This window comes from Lepidochelys kempii, chromosome 15 (assembly GCF_965140265.1).
Source record: "Lepidochelys kempii isolate rLepKem1 chromosome 15, rLepKem1.hap2, whole genome shotgun sequence".
Classification (NCBI taxonomy): domain Eukaryota; kingdom Metazoa; phylum Chordata; order Testudines; family Cheloniidae; genus Lepidochelys; species Lepidochelys kempii.
In genome coordinates, this window is record NC_133270.1 from 2,222,407 (window position 1) to 2,238,643 (window position 16,237).

Consider the following 16,237-nt stretch of genomic DNA (forward strand, 5'->3'; position numbering starts at 1 on the left):
TCACCTTAGCTGGCCCCCATCTCCCTCCCACGCCCAGGGGACTCGTTCCACACTCCAGCTCTCGGAGCAGCAGTTGGATCACGGGCTTAATAGTAGCATCCACAACTCGCCTTTCCGAGCCCAGGAGCGTGGTGGAAGGACCTCTACCCCCTGACCAGCGCCCATTGCCCCCAGCCCCTTGCCAGTTTACGTTTTAAAAATCTCCTCTCGACCTAGGACTGCCAAGGCAGGACTCAGGGAGGCAGAAAGCTGGGGTGGGTGAGGAGGATCAGCATGGGACACGTTGGGCAATTGGCCTGCATCAGGCAGGACCCTCCTGAGATGCTGGCCTCTATCCCAGCAAATAAATTCCCCCCCCCACCCCCCCATCACTTTATTTTTTGCTGTAGTTCTCGCCTCTGGCCAGCAGAGACCACTGTTCTGAGCCCTGGAAGCAGCCAGCCCTAGTGCTGATTCCCCCTGGCAGGGAAAGAGCCCTGCTAAGGAGGAGAAGTTGGAACAGCACCTGGAGGGGATGGAGAAATGACATGGGGGATTATCCCCAAAGCTTCCAGCTCCCTTGGGCTGGAGTATGCCCCCTCCCCCCACAACACGGATGGTAGAACAATTTGATGGGTGGGAGGGGCGGTAGATTTGGGACATGGCCGAAGCCTGCCTAGATTACACCTTTAGGGTTGTCCTAGGGCCAGTTCTTCCAGTACCCCACCCCCACCCTGGCAATATACAAACCAGGACAGACAGGACACGGGGGGGGTTGGGTCATTATTTTTATTGGCCTTAGTCCTTCTATGGTCAGTTCCAGCTCTACGTTCCTAGGGCTGATGACACCGAGGGAAGCAGCAGCCTACGCAGAGTAGTTATATGTACACAGACACTCAATATATTATCTATAAATACAGATGTTATTAACAAACATACAGTACGTCAGGGTCACTTAATGCTGGGGGCCCCGTAGGTGCTTCCGAAAAGATGTGCAATACAGTTCGCTAACCCTCCCTCCACCCCGCCCGCCCCAAACCCAGAGGCAATAGAAAACAACCCTAACTCAAATAAAGTCCAACTGCACTGCCTTCCCCTCGGAGACTCTGCTGTGCAGCTCAGTCCCTCTCTGCTACTGCTCAGAGGAGGTGTGCCCCATCCACTACGCCCTCCCCCACAGCGATCACAACCCTGAAGAATGGCCACAGAGCCTCTTGGGTTTCAGCGCAGAATGATGGGGTGCCCTGAGCTGGAGATCAAAGCACTTTGGGGGTCAGAAGACCCAGAGGGCATCTGAGGGTGTTCAATCCCAGACCCCCACAACAATTCTGGTCTGAAACCAAGGAAGGTCTAAGACCCGCAGGCATCATAGAATATCAGGGTTGGAAGGGACTTCAGGAGGTCATCTAGTCCAACTCCCTGCTCAAAGCAGGGCCAATCCCCAACTAAATGATCCCAGCCAGGGCTTTGTCAAGCCTGACCATAAAAACCTCTAAGGAAGGAGATTCCACCACCTCCCTAGGTAACCCATTCCAGTGCTTCACCACCCTCCTAGTGAAAAAGATCCATCCTCTAGACCTAGGGGGGTTCCAAGAGGATGGCTCTAGACTGTTCTCGGTAGTAGCAGATGACAGGCCAAGGAGTAATGGTCTAAAGTTGCAGTGGGGGAGCTTTAGGTTAGATATTAGGAAAAACTTTTTCACGAGGAGAGTGGTGAAGCACTGGAATGGGTTACCTAGGGAGGTGGTGGAATCTCCTTCCCTAGAGGTTTTTAAGGTCAGGCTTGACAAAGCCCTGGCTGGGATGATTTAGTTGGGGATTGGTCCTGCTTTGACCAGGGGGTTAGACTAGATGACCTCCTGAGGTCCCTTCCAACCCTGATATTCTAAGATTCTCTTTGGAACCCCCTTTCAGGAAGTTGAAAGCAGCTATCAAATCCCCCCTCATTCTTCTCTTCTGCAGACTAAATAATCCCAGTTCCCTCAGCCTCACCTCATCAGTCATGTGTCATGTGTCTCCAGCACCCTAATAAATTTTTGTTGCCCTCTGCTGGACTCTTTCACATCCTTCTTGTAGTGTGGGGCCCAAAACTGGACACGGTACTCCAGATGAGGTCTCACCAATGCCCGATAGAGGGGAATGATCACGTCCCTCGATCTACTGGCAACGCTCCTACTTATACATCCCAAAATGCCATTGGCCTTCTTGGCAACAAGGGCACACTGTTGACTCATATCCAGCTTCTCGTCCACTGTCACCCCAGGTCCTTTTCTGCATAACGGCTGCCTAGCCACTCAGTCCCTAGTCTGTAGCAGTGCATGGAAGTCTTCCGTCCTAAGTGCAGGACTCTGCACTTGTCCTTGTTGAACCTCATCAGATTTCTTTTGGCCCAATCCTCTAATTTGTCTAGGTCCCTCTGTATCCTAACAGTACCCTCCAGCGTATCTACCACTCCTCCCAGTTTAGTGTCATCTGCAAACTTGCTGAGGGTGCAATCCACACCATCCTCCAGATCATTTATGAAGATATTGAACAAAACCGGCCCCAGGACCGACCCTTGGGGCACTCCACTTGATACCGGCTGCCAACTAGACATGGAGCCATTGATCACTACCCGTTGAGCCTGACAATCTAGCCAACTTTCTATCCACCTTATAGTCCATTTCAGCCAGCCCGTACTACTTTAACTTGCTGGCAAGAATACTGCGGGAGACCATGTGAAAAGTTTTGCTAAAGTCAAGGAACAACACGTCCACTACTTTCCCCTCATCCACAGAGCCAGTTATCTTGTCATAGAAGGCAATTAGGTTAGTCAGGCATGACTTGACCTTGGTGAATCCATGCTGACTGTTCCTGATCACTTTCCTCTCCTCGAAATGCTTCAGAATTGATTCCTTGAGGACCTGCTCCATGATTTTTCCAGGGACTGAGGTGAGGCTGACCGGCCTGTAGTTCCCAGGATCCTTCTTCTTCCCTTTTTTAAAGATGGGCACTACATTAGCCTTTCTCCAGGGCTCCGGAACGTCCCCCTAAAAGTCAATTCACTTAAGAGATCTCAAGTAAAATCAAAACCACCCAGCTGCCCAGCCCTCCTCTGACCCTGGGTCTGGCCCTGCAAATGGAAGCTCCATCCAGAGCTATCTTCAAAAATAAAAAACTCTGGGGCATCTGGCCACCCACCCCTTCCCAGCAGCAGCAGCAAGCCAGGGCCACTACAGCAGCACATCCAAGGCAGCAGGTGTGGGACATGGGGATCTGGGAGCAACAGTGGGGAATGCTACAGGCTGGTCCCTCCATCTTGTACGAGTGCTACCAGCCCATCATGCCCAGGCATCCTCGTCTGGCCCTCTTGGCTCCATCTGGCCCTGCGGCGGCTCCATGAAGGAGGAGAAGACGCTGTGAAAAGCTCTCCAGGGCTTGTGCTCAGATGGGCGCTTGGGAGGGCTCCCCTTGGGTGAGGTGCCGGACGTCTTGTAGCTGAGCGGCGTCGGTATTTTGGAGGGCTTCTTATCTGGCTGAGTGTCTACACGTGGCTTGGCCTTGGGCCGCAGCTTCAGTTTGTAGATGGAAGGCACTCGGCCTGGTTTCTTCGGGGACTTCTTTTGTCTCAGCACCACCTCCTGTGTCTGGAGTACATCCGGCAATCCATCTGGGGCTGTCTCACCAACAGGCCCCACCGCAGAGTCCCCCTCGGTCTCCGTCAGCTCATCTGGGGCCGAGGGCCCCAAGTCTGTGTCCGAGCCTGCAAGCTCCAAGATGGTCCAGGCCGCATCCATGCCTGGACTGGAGACCTCTGCTCCCTCGGCCACCTCCTGGAGGTCATTCAAGGCTGTGTAGTAGTTACTTTCATCAGAGGAACTTGAGAGAGCTGGCTTCCTCCAGCATGTGGCCGGCTCCAGGGCGACGTGGGAGTTCCAGCCAGAGCCATTCTGGAACTCAGTGTGGGCTGGGCTACAGTTGGAGGGCCATGGGCGCTGGGATGCGGGGTTCCTCTTGGGGTCGTCTTTGGGCCGCTCACCGAAGTCTGCCTGGAAGCCGTGCTTGCTGAAGAAGTTCAGCGATGAGGAGGAGGAGCTGGAGGAGCAGTAGGCAGAGTCAACGGCCCCTGGGTCTGGTGTGGTCTGCTGGAGTTGCCCCGCATCGTGGGCGCAGCCCAGGGGCTCCCCATCATCCCCGACCAGCTCGATCATCCGGGAGTTGGCCAGGAACTCCTCCTCCAGGCACCGGTACAGCTGCTGCTCCTGGCTGGGGTCTAGGCACAGAGGGGTCCGGAAGCTCTCTGCCAGTTCCTCCAGCTCCTGGCGGAAGCTCTCAGACAGCTGTCTGGCCTGGAGGGTCTCCCCAGAGAGCCGCTCCCCCACAGGGACCCTTGGCTCAGTCTCACCCGCCTGCCACTGCCTCACAGACCCCAGCGTCTGCTGAGGTGCCCGGATTGAGGGCTCTGCCAGTTTGTTGGCTGGAAGGGACGCTCTGGGACTGGTGGGCGCAGGGCTCCTGGAGCTCCCCCGAGGGAGGTGCCTGCGAGTCGGGCTCGTGGCTCGGCCAGAGTCTTGGCCATTCTCCTTCACCTTGTTGGCCCGTGCCCAGGAGTGCTGCCCGTCCTTCCCTCGGCTGATGAGCAGTACTGGCTCCCCGCCACCTCTCCCCTGGCTCCGCGGTCTGGGGCTGGGCCTGACAGGCCGGTTCACCAGGCGAGGCCGGCTCCGCTCCTCTGGCTCTGCCCTCCTGGCCCCCACCAACGGTCTCAGCTCCAAGAAGGCCCCGCGCTCCCGTGACTGGCTGCGGCTCGAAGGCTGACTCTTGGGGGCCCCCTCTGGCATGTGCCTCCCCACCTCCTTCCTGCGGGCTGTTCGCAAGGCACGGTCCTCGCCACACCTCCTGCCCAGGGTGCCACTCTGCGTGGATGACGTGGAGGAGTCACTGTCTCCGGAGAGGCGTCTGGCTCTGGGGGGCAGCTGGTCACGAAGTCTGAAACAGAGGGGAGGACAAGAAGGAAGGGAGGTCAGCGCCATCTGTGGCCAGGGCTGGGGAAAGGAACTGCATGAGGGGAGGGAGAGAGCCTGCTGGAGACAATACATTTCACTGCCCGTCAGGGGCCCCTGCTGCACAGTGTGGGCTGCCAGGGCCGGGGCAGCTGTCCAGGCCCCAGCCCCCTGGCTGGTGGCACCTCAGCCGAGATACAAAGCTCCCTCCCCAAAGCTGGGGGTGCTGGGACCTGTCATTCTGACCCAGGCCCCAGCTCTGCCTTGGACTCTCGGCTCCTAGGGCTCACCCTGCCGAGGGCAATGCAGCAAGCCGGGCTAGAGTTGGCCTGAGACCAGAATCGGGCCTGGCCGCAGAGCTGGCTGGAGGCTGGTGCTGCGTCAAGCCCCAGCTCGCACAAGCTGAACAAGAGGCGTAAGTGCTTTAGCACAGAGTTGCCAGGGCGAATAGCGGCACCATCCCCCACCCAGCCCTCAGGAGGCTCCACAGCAAAATCCGGTTCTCAGATACATCTGCCGGAGCTTTTCCCCTCCCCAGTTCCCCAGCCGGCAGCACAGAGCCCAGCCTCTCCGTCCTGGGCTACCAACCTGCCCTGCGGAGCGCTTCGTTCTCAGAAGGGATAGAGAGAGAGAGAGAGAGAGAGAGAGAGAGAGAGAGACAGGCCCCAGAATAACAGCAGCCCCTTCTCTGCTGATCCCTCCCAAGTGGAGCCAGCCGCATCTCACAGAGCCCTCTGTCCATTCCAACACAGCCCAGCTCACCTGGATGCAGAAATCAAGTGCTCCACATTCCAGCCTGGGGAGGTTTTCCCCTGCTATGTTAAATGGGGCACATTTCCTTTCCTACCCAGATTTAACACAGGAATACAAATGATGCAACATAACACAGCTAATCTTCCTGGGGCAAAGCCTTAGCCACTGTGCTTTCCTGACTTCCAATTCCTCCATCTTACACTGAATCCCCCACCCACCTTTCTGATTTATCCAACTAGCAACACGTACAGCCTCCATCTGCAGAGCCCCCAGCTTGGGGAGGTTAGGGCTTTTGTCACTAACAAATGCCTCTAACTAAGCAGCCTTTAAAATTTTACTATTACATCAGCACCCAACCAAGATCTGGATCATTGCGCTAGGTGCTGTACAAACACCTACGTGAGGCAGATCCTGCCCCAAAGAGCTTACAATCTAAATAGACAATGGTGAGAAGGGAAACTGAGGCATAGAGAGCGGATGCGACTCAGCCAAGGTCATCCCACAGCTCAGTGGTAGAGCCAGGAGTAGAACCCAGTCCCAGCCCAGCATCCTGTCCATGGGACCACACTGCTCCCCAGACAGACTCATAGCCTTTAAGGCCACTGTGATCATGTAGTCTGACCCCCTGCACATTGCAGGGCCACAGAACCCCACCCACCCTCTGCTGTAACAGACACCTCAAATCCTGATTTAAAGACTTCAAGTTACAGAGAATTCACCATTTACGTGACTTTAAACCTGCACGTGACCCGGGCCCCACGCTGCAGAGGAAGGTGCAAAACCAGCATGTGCACAGCTACAGACAGACACTTAACCTGCAGGCTCTGATTTTTGGTTTTGCCGGCGGGCGCTCTTGAAGAGGTGTGTGTGTTGGGGGGTGTGGGTGGGGGCACTCTGCCAATTGGGGGGGGGCTATTTTCAGCATATTTATACACTTCTTTCATATTCTAGTTATTGAATGGGTCTGTCATTGGTCTCTCTACTATTTTAATAATGATTCAGTTGTTATGAACTACATTATCATGAATTACAGCATATTAAAATCATTGCAATCCCAAGCGGTCTTCACTAATGTCCCAGTTTAAAGACATTACATCTCACTAGCTTTCTGGATGCAACGGTCAGCAATGTTATTCACATCTAGTTCCCTGGTATTGTCCTGATGCATGTTCAGGGCAGCTACATATTCAGTTGGGTCTGTCCCATTGATGACTGGGGATAATTTTTAAGTCTTCTGAAGCTGCTGAATGAGCATTCCGCAGTTCAGGATCATACAGGAACAGTGAGAAGGATTCTTATGAATTTGCAGTTCTCTGGAGACATGGTGCTTCCAGAGTAGTGCAAATGACAGCAAGAGCTCTTTCCTGAGTGGTAACAGTTAATTTAGGCACCATCATGTTGTATGGATAGTTGGGATTACGTCTTCCAATGTGCATTACTTTAACACTGAATTTCGTCTGCCATTTTAGTGCCCAGTCACCCAGCTTTGTGAGATCCCTTAGTAACTCTGCGCAGTCTGTTTCGGACTTAACTACCTCGAGTAATTTTGTTTCATCTGCAAACTTTGCCACCTCGCTGTGTACCCCTTTTTGCAGATCAGTTATGAATATGTTGAATAGGACTGGTCCCTGTAAAAGCCACTGGGAACACTGCTATTTACCTCTCTCCAATCTGAAAATGGACCATTTATTCCTACCCTTTGTGTCCTCTCTTTTAACTGGAGTGCCTGGCAATGCTTTCAGGATCATCTACGCATGCTTAAATTTAATTTAATGACAAGCCTTTTGTTATCTTAATCACCCTGCCTCTGTTTATAAACAAACTCCCTGCCCCAAGGGTAGACCTTGTGAGCAGCACAGAACTCATCACATTCCACGCTCCAGCTCTGGCTCCTGGGTGTTGAGCACCCACTATTTTTGCCTGTGGGTGCTTGAGCCCCGAAGCACCCATGGAGTTGGCACCTACGACTTAATCCACCTCCTCCAAACCTGGCTTGCTTTGTAAACCTGAAGGAGGCTATCAAACAAGCCAAGTTTTAAGTCATTCACTCCAGCTATTTTCGAGTCCCACCTCTGCAACTGTTCTGAATGGCACATGGAGTATTTTTATCCCACGCTCAAATAACTCCTTCAAAAATAGGTGAGCTCAAGCTTTCCAGAAACGTTCACCTTTGAGCTGGGGGGTGGGGGTGAGGGGGTGGAATTCAGCCCAAGAGGAATTCTGAGTTAGAGAAAGTTTCTAGCAACAGGAAAAGGAAAACTCATTTCAAGAATGCCTACTTCGATAGAGTCCCCTCTCGGCTAGGTGCTATTTAATACAAATACCTTGGCAGTAGTGATCTCTAACATCCCAGATTGCATGGGTGAGTCTGTCTTAGACACACACACACACACACAAAAACAGGAAGCCAGCAGGCTGATCCTGAGCAAAGCTGATAACAAGAACTAAGAATAGATCTACAATGCAAGTGAGCTCCTGGCTGGTGGGGAGGAGGAGCACTTGGTTTCATGACACTATAAACTTCCTGTGGGCCCAGTATTGTGGAAGCCCTGCCATGGGTGTCCCTTGGCCCCAGGGGCTGGATTCACCAGTGGGCAGTCAGAGCACAGCACTCCCAACCCCAGCACTCCAGAATGATGAGCCAGGCCCCAGACCACCAGGAACTGGTTCTGAAGTCACACAATGCTAAGAGAGAACATGTCTGGGCTCTTCCTTTGTCTTCTGGTGTTAAGCCGTTAGGGGTCACGTTTTCTAGCTTCTCTGCCACCACGGGGACTAGAAACTTGGTTTTACGATCAAGCGAAAGCCAAGATTCTCCCCTCACATGCTGACTCCCGGAACTAGGCCTTGGAGAGAAACCCCAAATCTCATAAGAGAGGGGGCAGAGGTGGTGGACCCGGCCCCTGGTCCCACTATCCCTGTGCCCTGGGAATCCAAGATACACTGCCATGGCTTTGTGCCCACTCTGACGGGATGGCAGGTCCTCTAGTACAGTGCTTTTCAAACTTTTTTTCTGGTGACCCAGTTGAAGAAAACTGTTGATGCCCGTAACCCAGTGGAGCTGGGGATGAGGGGTTTGGGGTGTGGGAGGGCGGGGCCGGGAATGAAGGGTTCAGGGTGTGGGAGGGGGTCAGGGCTCTGGGGTGGGGCTGGGGAATGAGGCGTTTGGGGTATAGGAGGGGGCTCCAGGTTTGGAGGGGGTTCAGGGCTGGGGCAGGAGGTTGGAGAGCAGGGGTGGGGCTTCCTGCCTGTCCTGGCAGTGAGAACCGCGCTGCACCCTGGAAGCGGCCAGCAGCAGGTCCAGCTCCTAGACGGAGGCATGCAAGCGGCTCTGCCCGGCTCTCACCCGCAGGCACTGCACAGGTAGGGACTAGCCTGCCTTAGCCGGGCAGCACTGACAACGGGACTTTTAACAGCCCAGATGGCGGTGCTGACCGGAACCGCCACAACCCAGTGCCAGACATGCCATGACCCAGGACTGGGTCGCGACCCGCAGTTTGAAAGCCACTGGCCTAGAGAGCAAGGCACCTTGGGAGTGTCCCATGGGATTCTCTTTGGGGCAAACTGGCCTGCAGTTGCCAGCTCCAGACATGGAGGGGGCAGGAGGGTGATCCTGGTTCAGCACACAGCTGAGTTAAGGGGGTGTCTCATTGCTCAAAAGGGGAGCAGAGAATGATGGTCGGGGCAGCAAAGGGGGGCAGGCAGCTCCTGCTGGCCATGTGGGGGGCTAGAAGAGAGAACGCACCCGGGGAGCTTCAACGCCCAGTTCCAAACATCCAGGGAAGGTTTGAATCTGGGTCTAGACGTCTCTGCCTTGCCTCGGGATCGAGCGGAGCCTCACCAAGAGCCCAGGAGCCAGACCCACAGGGTCAGAGCATGTTGCTTTCAAGAGACCAACAGCCCCTCCCTTCCCCAGCAGCCCGCGCGGGGCTGGAAGGTGCCCAGGGGGAGCGCTTGGCCTCAAGAAGTTGTTATAGTTTGGGAAGTGGTTGCCACGGTGGCTGGCAGCTGCTCGCCTCCCGCATCCTGCAGCGGTTCCCAGGGAGTGAGTCAGTGGCCGGCTGGCTGAGCAGGCTGGTTGGGGAAGGAGGAACTCTTCCTCTGGGAGGGGCAGGATGTGACACCCACCCCCAGGACCGGGGCGGGAGCGGGGCTGGTTTTCCCCTCTGACACAGAGACCCTCCTGCCTACAAGGAGCCTGGAGTCCCCCCTCCCTCAAGTAACCACCCCACCCCTACCTACCCTATCTTCCCCAGAATATTGGGGTGGCTGGGCAGCCACCATGTCACCCCCACCCACCTTGCCCCAGCCCCTCCTCCAGGGCTGGCAGCAAAACGTGCCCAGAAGACTGGAGATGCTGCATCGCTCCTCCCCTGAGAGTGCCAGGCTGGGGCCCAGACACACCCCTGGGAGCAAGGCCCCCTGATGCCCCAGGGTTAGGGAGGGACAGAGCCAGTTGCCCCAGGACAGTGCAGGGGATTCTCAGTGCACAGAGATGGGGAGTGCGAGTCTGCCCGTGGCATAATAGGGTGGCAGTCTATTACCTTCAGGAGCTGGGGGGCACCCTGTCCCAAGACACGCCATGTGTGGGTCTCACTGCCCTGCAAGGCAGGGGGTGAATTCTGGCTGTATTGCACAGGGGGAGAGAAGATCCCCAGCCACGTCTGTACTCTGGGGACATAACCTGCACCTTGCCCACACCCACAGCCTCTGCCAACTCGGGGACATCGAAGGACACCTCCCTACCAAGCATTTCCCTGTTCCATTCCCTGGGTATGAACACACCAAGAGCCATCTCTCCCAGATCCCCTAAGTTTTGCCAAGTCAGGTGGCCTAAGGATGCAGAGACGGGTGGAGGGCGCAGGGCCTGCTTGGCATCGCCTGGCACATGCTACCTGAGAGTGGTTGAAGCTCTCGGCTCAGATACGTCGCGGTGGGCCAGTGGTGTGGAGGTCCTCAAGGGACTGGAGGAGCTCTGGCCAGATGAGGGGACTGTGCCAGCCCTTGGGGGGAGCCCTTCCAGCTTCTCCTGCCTGGCATGCGATGCCACATTGGGGATCTGCCGCGAGCAGTCTGATTGGACAGACAGATCTCCTGCTCCCCTGGCCAGACGGCCAGACCGGTCCATCTTGGCCTGGGTCAAGTCCCCACCAGCTGAGAGCCGCTTATCCACTGTGCGGAGGGTCTCCATGGGCCGGTTGGGGTTCATGCCTTCCGAGTGGCGCTGGGAGCTGGGGCTGGCAGCTCGGGGGCTGGGAGAGAAGCTGCTAGGAGATGCCATCTTCTGAGGGGAAACGCCCAGGGCACGTGTCTGCATTAGACGATGCGCTGTGGAGGGAACACAGTCATCAGCATGTCGGCTCAGGGAAGACACTGCAGCGGAGCTCACGGGGGCCTGGCCGGGATCAATGGGCTCCTCACACTCCCCATGACCCTCCCTCAGGACGGCTGCTAACAGGCAGCCATTCCCTTCCCCGCTGGGCCTTCCTGCTGCCTCCCCATCACCTCGTCCTGCTCGATCCTCCAGCGCTGCCCCAGCGGATGAGGAGAGCTGTACATGTAGCAGGATTGGGCCAGAGACGAAGCCCTGGTCCCAGAGAACAGAGGGAGCATGAAAGGGAACTAGCCTTGGGAAGGAGCTGGTGCTACTGATGGGACCAGAGCCTCTGCCATGGAGGCCAATGGTCAGTCACGAGGGGTCGCTATTGCAGCGCTGCAAGGTCCTCTCCTCTCAGGCCAGCATGGGCCAACCAGGCTCGCCTCTGTAGGCTCGGAGGAGCAAGGTGCAAGGAGCAGTAACCAACTAAAGGGACTCGGGGTGGTAGAAGGGTCTGCTGCAGTGTCCCAAGAAAACTCATCCACAGATGAGGCTCCCTTGGAAAGGAGTGAAAGTGACTGGCATGCACTGTGAGCATGGGGTGGGGGAGTCTCTCTGGCCCCTGCCCCTCTGGTAACTTGCTGGAAGGGACGAGTCCTCTTCCCACACACTCACAGAGGGAAGCGCATCGGCAGGGATCGTGCTTGTCCAGATAGTGCTCCAGGGTATCCCATCCACCACCTACTCGCACCATCACGTGGCTTCTCAGCACCTGGCAGGGCACCAAAGAAACAACGCCCGTCAGGGTCACTGTGGCTCAGCCAGCTGGCACACCCATGCCTGCCTCGGAGCCACACTGCTCCCTCTCTCTCCAAGCAAGCACTAACTCACTGCTTACAGGATTACTACGTCAGGTTTTACCAGTCAGACTTTAGAGGAACCATTACATCCACTGCAAATATGCAGCCACTTCTGGGGTGTAACCTGGCAGCGCACAGCAACCAAACATAACACGGCACAACAGGAAGTGCAAAAGAATGCTGTATCCAATTAAAGCTGCAGCAGGAATTTAGGGAGGTAGAATGTGATGACTCAAGCTAGAATTTAGCTGGGGCACTACAGGGATTATTTCTATAGTGTTTTATGTTCAAAGCACTTTATAATCATTGAACTAATTAACCCTGAATTATACTTGCCTATGTCACAGCACTATTACCGTCCCCTCTTTACAGAGAGGCCTCAGTTTCCCTCACTTGCCAAAGGCCACGCAGCGAAAGAGTAGCAGAGTTGGGACTAGAACCTAGGACCTCCTGAGTCCTGCAGACTGTACTGCCTCTTGGCACCTCGAACAGCACAGCACCCACTAACACCGTAACAGGGCCTTGGTTCAATGCTGACACCTCAGCACCACTTGGGGGTCCCTTCCAGGTCACCCATCCACATGCTGACCAGGCCCAACTCTGTTTAGCTTGTGAAATCAGATGAGATCACAGCACAGGTTGTTAGACCCACCAACACCTAGCCTCGCTGGATGGTAACGCTCTCGTTTAAATAACGCCTAAAGTCTCAAGGAAAAGATCCCTGATCACGGTGGTGTTACTACACCTATCCTCCCCTGGTCTTTTTCAGGGTGTGGAGGAAACAGCTTGGTTCAAGATTTCGCTTCCTGCCATGCATTCCTCACTGGAAATCCCCATCCTGTTTGGGCTATTACAGTCGGTTACTGTGGGGAGGGCTGGTCGTAACTCCCGCTGAGCTGTCAGCAGCAGCTTTGCGACTGACTGTTATACAGGGTCACCCTGCTTGGCACTCCCCACCATCCATTCACTATACCAAACATTAGGCTTGTTCTACAGATGGGGAAACTGAGGTACAAGGTGAGTAGTTGAGCGAGTGACTTGCTCAAAGCCACAGAGGTTTTCAAATCCCAGCTCTGGCACAAAACTCCATAGGCTCTCACTCCCAGTCCTGAGCTTTCACCACTAGACTGCACTTCTTAATCCTCCCCATACGTAGCTACGGAGACCTGCGTTTACATGTACTTTGCAGCAACAGGACCTAGGGCCACCTACAGCAAGGAGGTCGTGTAGTTAAGGCACAGAACTGGGACTCGGCAGATCGGTCTTCAATTCCCAGCTCTCCACCGCTGAGTTCTTGTATGACCTTAGGCAAGTCACTTCCCTCTCTGTGTCTCAGGTCCAATCTGCAAAAGGGGAATAATACTTCCCTACGTCTCAGGAAGGTTGCAAATTTGCTAATATACATAGATTCCAAGGCCAGAAGGGACCATTGAGTCTGACCTCCTGTATCACACAGGTCAGAGACCTGCCCCAAAATAATTTCTGGAGCAGAGCTTTTAGAAAAACATCCAGTCTTGATTTAAAAAACTGGTCAGTGATGGAGAATCCACCACAACTCTTGGTAAATTGTTCCAATGGCTAGTTACTCTCACTTAAAAATTTATACCTTATATTCAAACTGAATTTTTCTAGCTTCAACTTCCAGCTATTAGATTGTGTTAGATCTTTCTCTGCAAGATTGAAGAACCCATTATTAAATATTTGTTCCCCTTGTAGGTACTTATAGTCTGTCATCAAGTCACCCCTTAACCTTCTCCTTGTTAAATTAAATAGATTGAGCTCTTTGAGTCTATCACTGTAAGGCAGGTTTTCCAATTTTTAATCACTCTCGTGGCTCTTCTCTGGCCCCTATCTCCCTGAACCAGTGACCTGTCCTCATCATTATTTACGACTAACCCAAATTTTTGTGTCATCTGTAAACTCAATTCTATATTAATCAGGTCTTGTATCAGCCACTCCATTACCTGGCTGGGTGCAACATCAGGCTGACAGGCCTATAATTACCAGAGTTGTCCCATTTTCCGTTTTACAGATTGGTACACCATTCGCTTCCTTCCAGTCTTCAAACCCCACGGTGCTCAGGGAGGCCAACATGAACCCCGATACAGGGACTTGCTGGACTTGAGATGCAAATACTTAGTGCGAGTGCAAGGGCAGCTGCAGCTCTCAAATCTGCAGAATTGCTAGAGCTGAAGTTTTTAAACTACCCATGTTACTTTTGCAGTTCAGCTTCAAGGGCCAAAAACCCTGTTTCCCTGAAGAACGGGGTCCCCAATGAACCAGCACTGCGTAAGTGGACTTGTTTCTGCAGCACACAGGATGCATTACAAGTATGGGAGGGCCAGCTGCTCTCCAAACCCCAAAAGACAGGGGTCACTCAAAGCCTAGTTCTCTCCCTTAAACTCACTCCAGATGTCCCTGGCTGTACTACGTGCTGCAACACCAAGAGTCCACTCTTAGGAGACCCCGTTAAATGCGTCAGTGGGGTGGGAGGCATTTCACTGCCAGGGGAAATTTGCAACCCCGTATCCTGCAGGTGCCCAGATATTTCAACTCCTCCCCAAACAGCTCAGCACTCCCTCTGGGATGGGGCATGCCGTGATCTCAGAGATACAATGGTGGATTTGCGAATAACTAGTCCCAGGGATTAGGAAATGGAAATCCCGTTTGAAATGAGAGCCCGCATGGTACCTTAACTACAAGAAAGGCTAGTCATTCTCAGCCCATGTATTACGGAGTGAGAAGATAATGTAGTGATGATCTAAACCTATACACAGTCAGAACCAGTATCAAGAGACAGAAGAGACTGGAAAGGAAACACTGAGACAGGAGGGATGGGGGAACATAAGAACAGCCATACTGGGTCAGGCCAAAGGTCCATCCAGCTCAGTATCCTGTCTACCGACAGTGGCCAATGCCAGGTGCCCCAGAGGGAGTGAACTTAACAGGTAATGATCTAGTGATCTCTCTCCTGCCATCCATCTTCACACTCTGACAGACAGAGGCTAGGGACACCATTCCTTACCCATCCTGGCTAATAGCCATTAATGGACTTAACCTCCCTGAATTTATCCAGTTCTCTTTTAAACCCTGTTATAGTCCTAGCCTTCACAACCTCCTCAGGCAAGGAGTTCCACAGGTTGACTGTGCGCTGAGTGAAGAAGAACTTCCTTTTATTTGTTTTAAACCTGCTACCCATTAATTTCATTTGGTGGCCCCCAGTTCTTATATTATGGGAACAAGTAAATAACTTTTCCTTATTTACTTTCTCCACACCACTCAAGATTTTATAGACCTCTATGATAAAGAGAGAGATAGAAAGAGAAAGATAGGAAGCAGTGTGCTTCAGACAACTGGACTTGGGAGTCAGGAGGCCTGTGTTTTATCCCTGGCTCTGCCACTGATCTGCTGTGTGACCTTGGACAAGTCATTTAATCCCTCTGTAACTTTGTTTCCCCTTCTGTAAGAGCTTTTCTCTGTCAAGTGCTTTGGGTTTTTTGAAAGAGATAACTACGGTCTTGTCGACAGTGGGATTTTAGCCATCAAAGCAAATCAGGTCTACGCTAGATGCGGGCTTGGACCAGAGCAGATACATCAGTGGCTAAAATCCTAGACAAGAGTTACTCTGACAGGTAGCAGCCATCTGAAGATCAAGCTACCGTGTGACTCAACACCCCAAGCTAGGGACTTTAGGCCTCAAAAATCAGGGTTTCTGCCATATTAACAGAAAAGTTTTTCATGGCGGTTCAAAAGTTTCCATGAATACTCTTGACATAAATATATACCTGCCCTGTGTGGCAGCCTAGGCCAGGGGGTCTCAACCTTTCCAGAGTACCGTATCTCTTGCAGGAGTCCGATTTGTCTTGTGTAGCCCCAAGTTTCACCTCCCTTAAAATCTACTTGCTTACAAAATCAGACATAAAAATACAAAAGTGTCATGGCCACTATTACTGATTATAGGATTATAAAATAAATTAATTGGAATATAAAATGTATTTACAGTTCAGTGTATAATCTATAGAGCAATATAAACAAGTCACTGTAGGAAATTTTAGTTTGTACTGACTTTGCTAGTGCTTTTTATGTAGCCTGTTGAGGCAAGTATCTCGATGAGTTGATGTACCCCCTGAAAGACCTCGAAGTACCCCTGGTTGAGAACCACTGGCCTAGGCGAATGCATGGGAGGAAACTGACCGAACAAGACACTAACCACTCTCTTCTTCTCATCCAAACTGAAGGGCAAAAAAAACCAGGGGTGGGGGTAGGGGAGGAGAGAGAAGTATTTAAGATTTGGGATAGTCTCACAGGTTTAATAATTTCAGGTGTTGTGAATAATGCAAAGAGGG

The 16,237-nt window shown here is 53.2% G+C and overlaps 1 protein-coding gene across 4 annotated transcripts in view; it reads right to left on the bottom strand.

The window, feature by feature from the left end:
• Positions 1–1,809: 1,809 nt before the first annotated feature.
• The window catches only part of GAS2L1 (growth arrest specific 2 like 1), a 35,776-nt gene continuing 21,348 nt past the window's right edge, over positions 1,810–16,237 (bottom strand). For all 4 annotated transcript variants that reach the window (XM_073312850.1, XM_073312851.1, XM_073312848.1 and 1 more), the window contains 3 exons: positions 11,707–11,803; positions 10,610–11,042; positions 1,810–4,947 (listed from right to left, as the gene is read on the bottom strand). In XM_073312850.1, the coding sequence (XP_073168951.1) occupies positions 3,300–4,947; positions 10,610–11,042; positions 11,707–11,803 (2,178 nt within the window). In that variant the 3' untranslated portion in view covers positions 1,810–3,299. The remainder of the gene's footprint in view (positions 4,948–10,609; positions 11,043–11,706; positions 11,804–16,237) is intronic.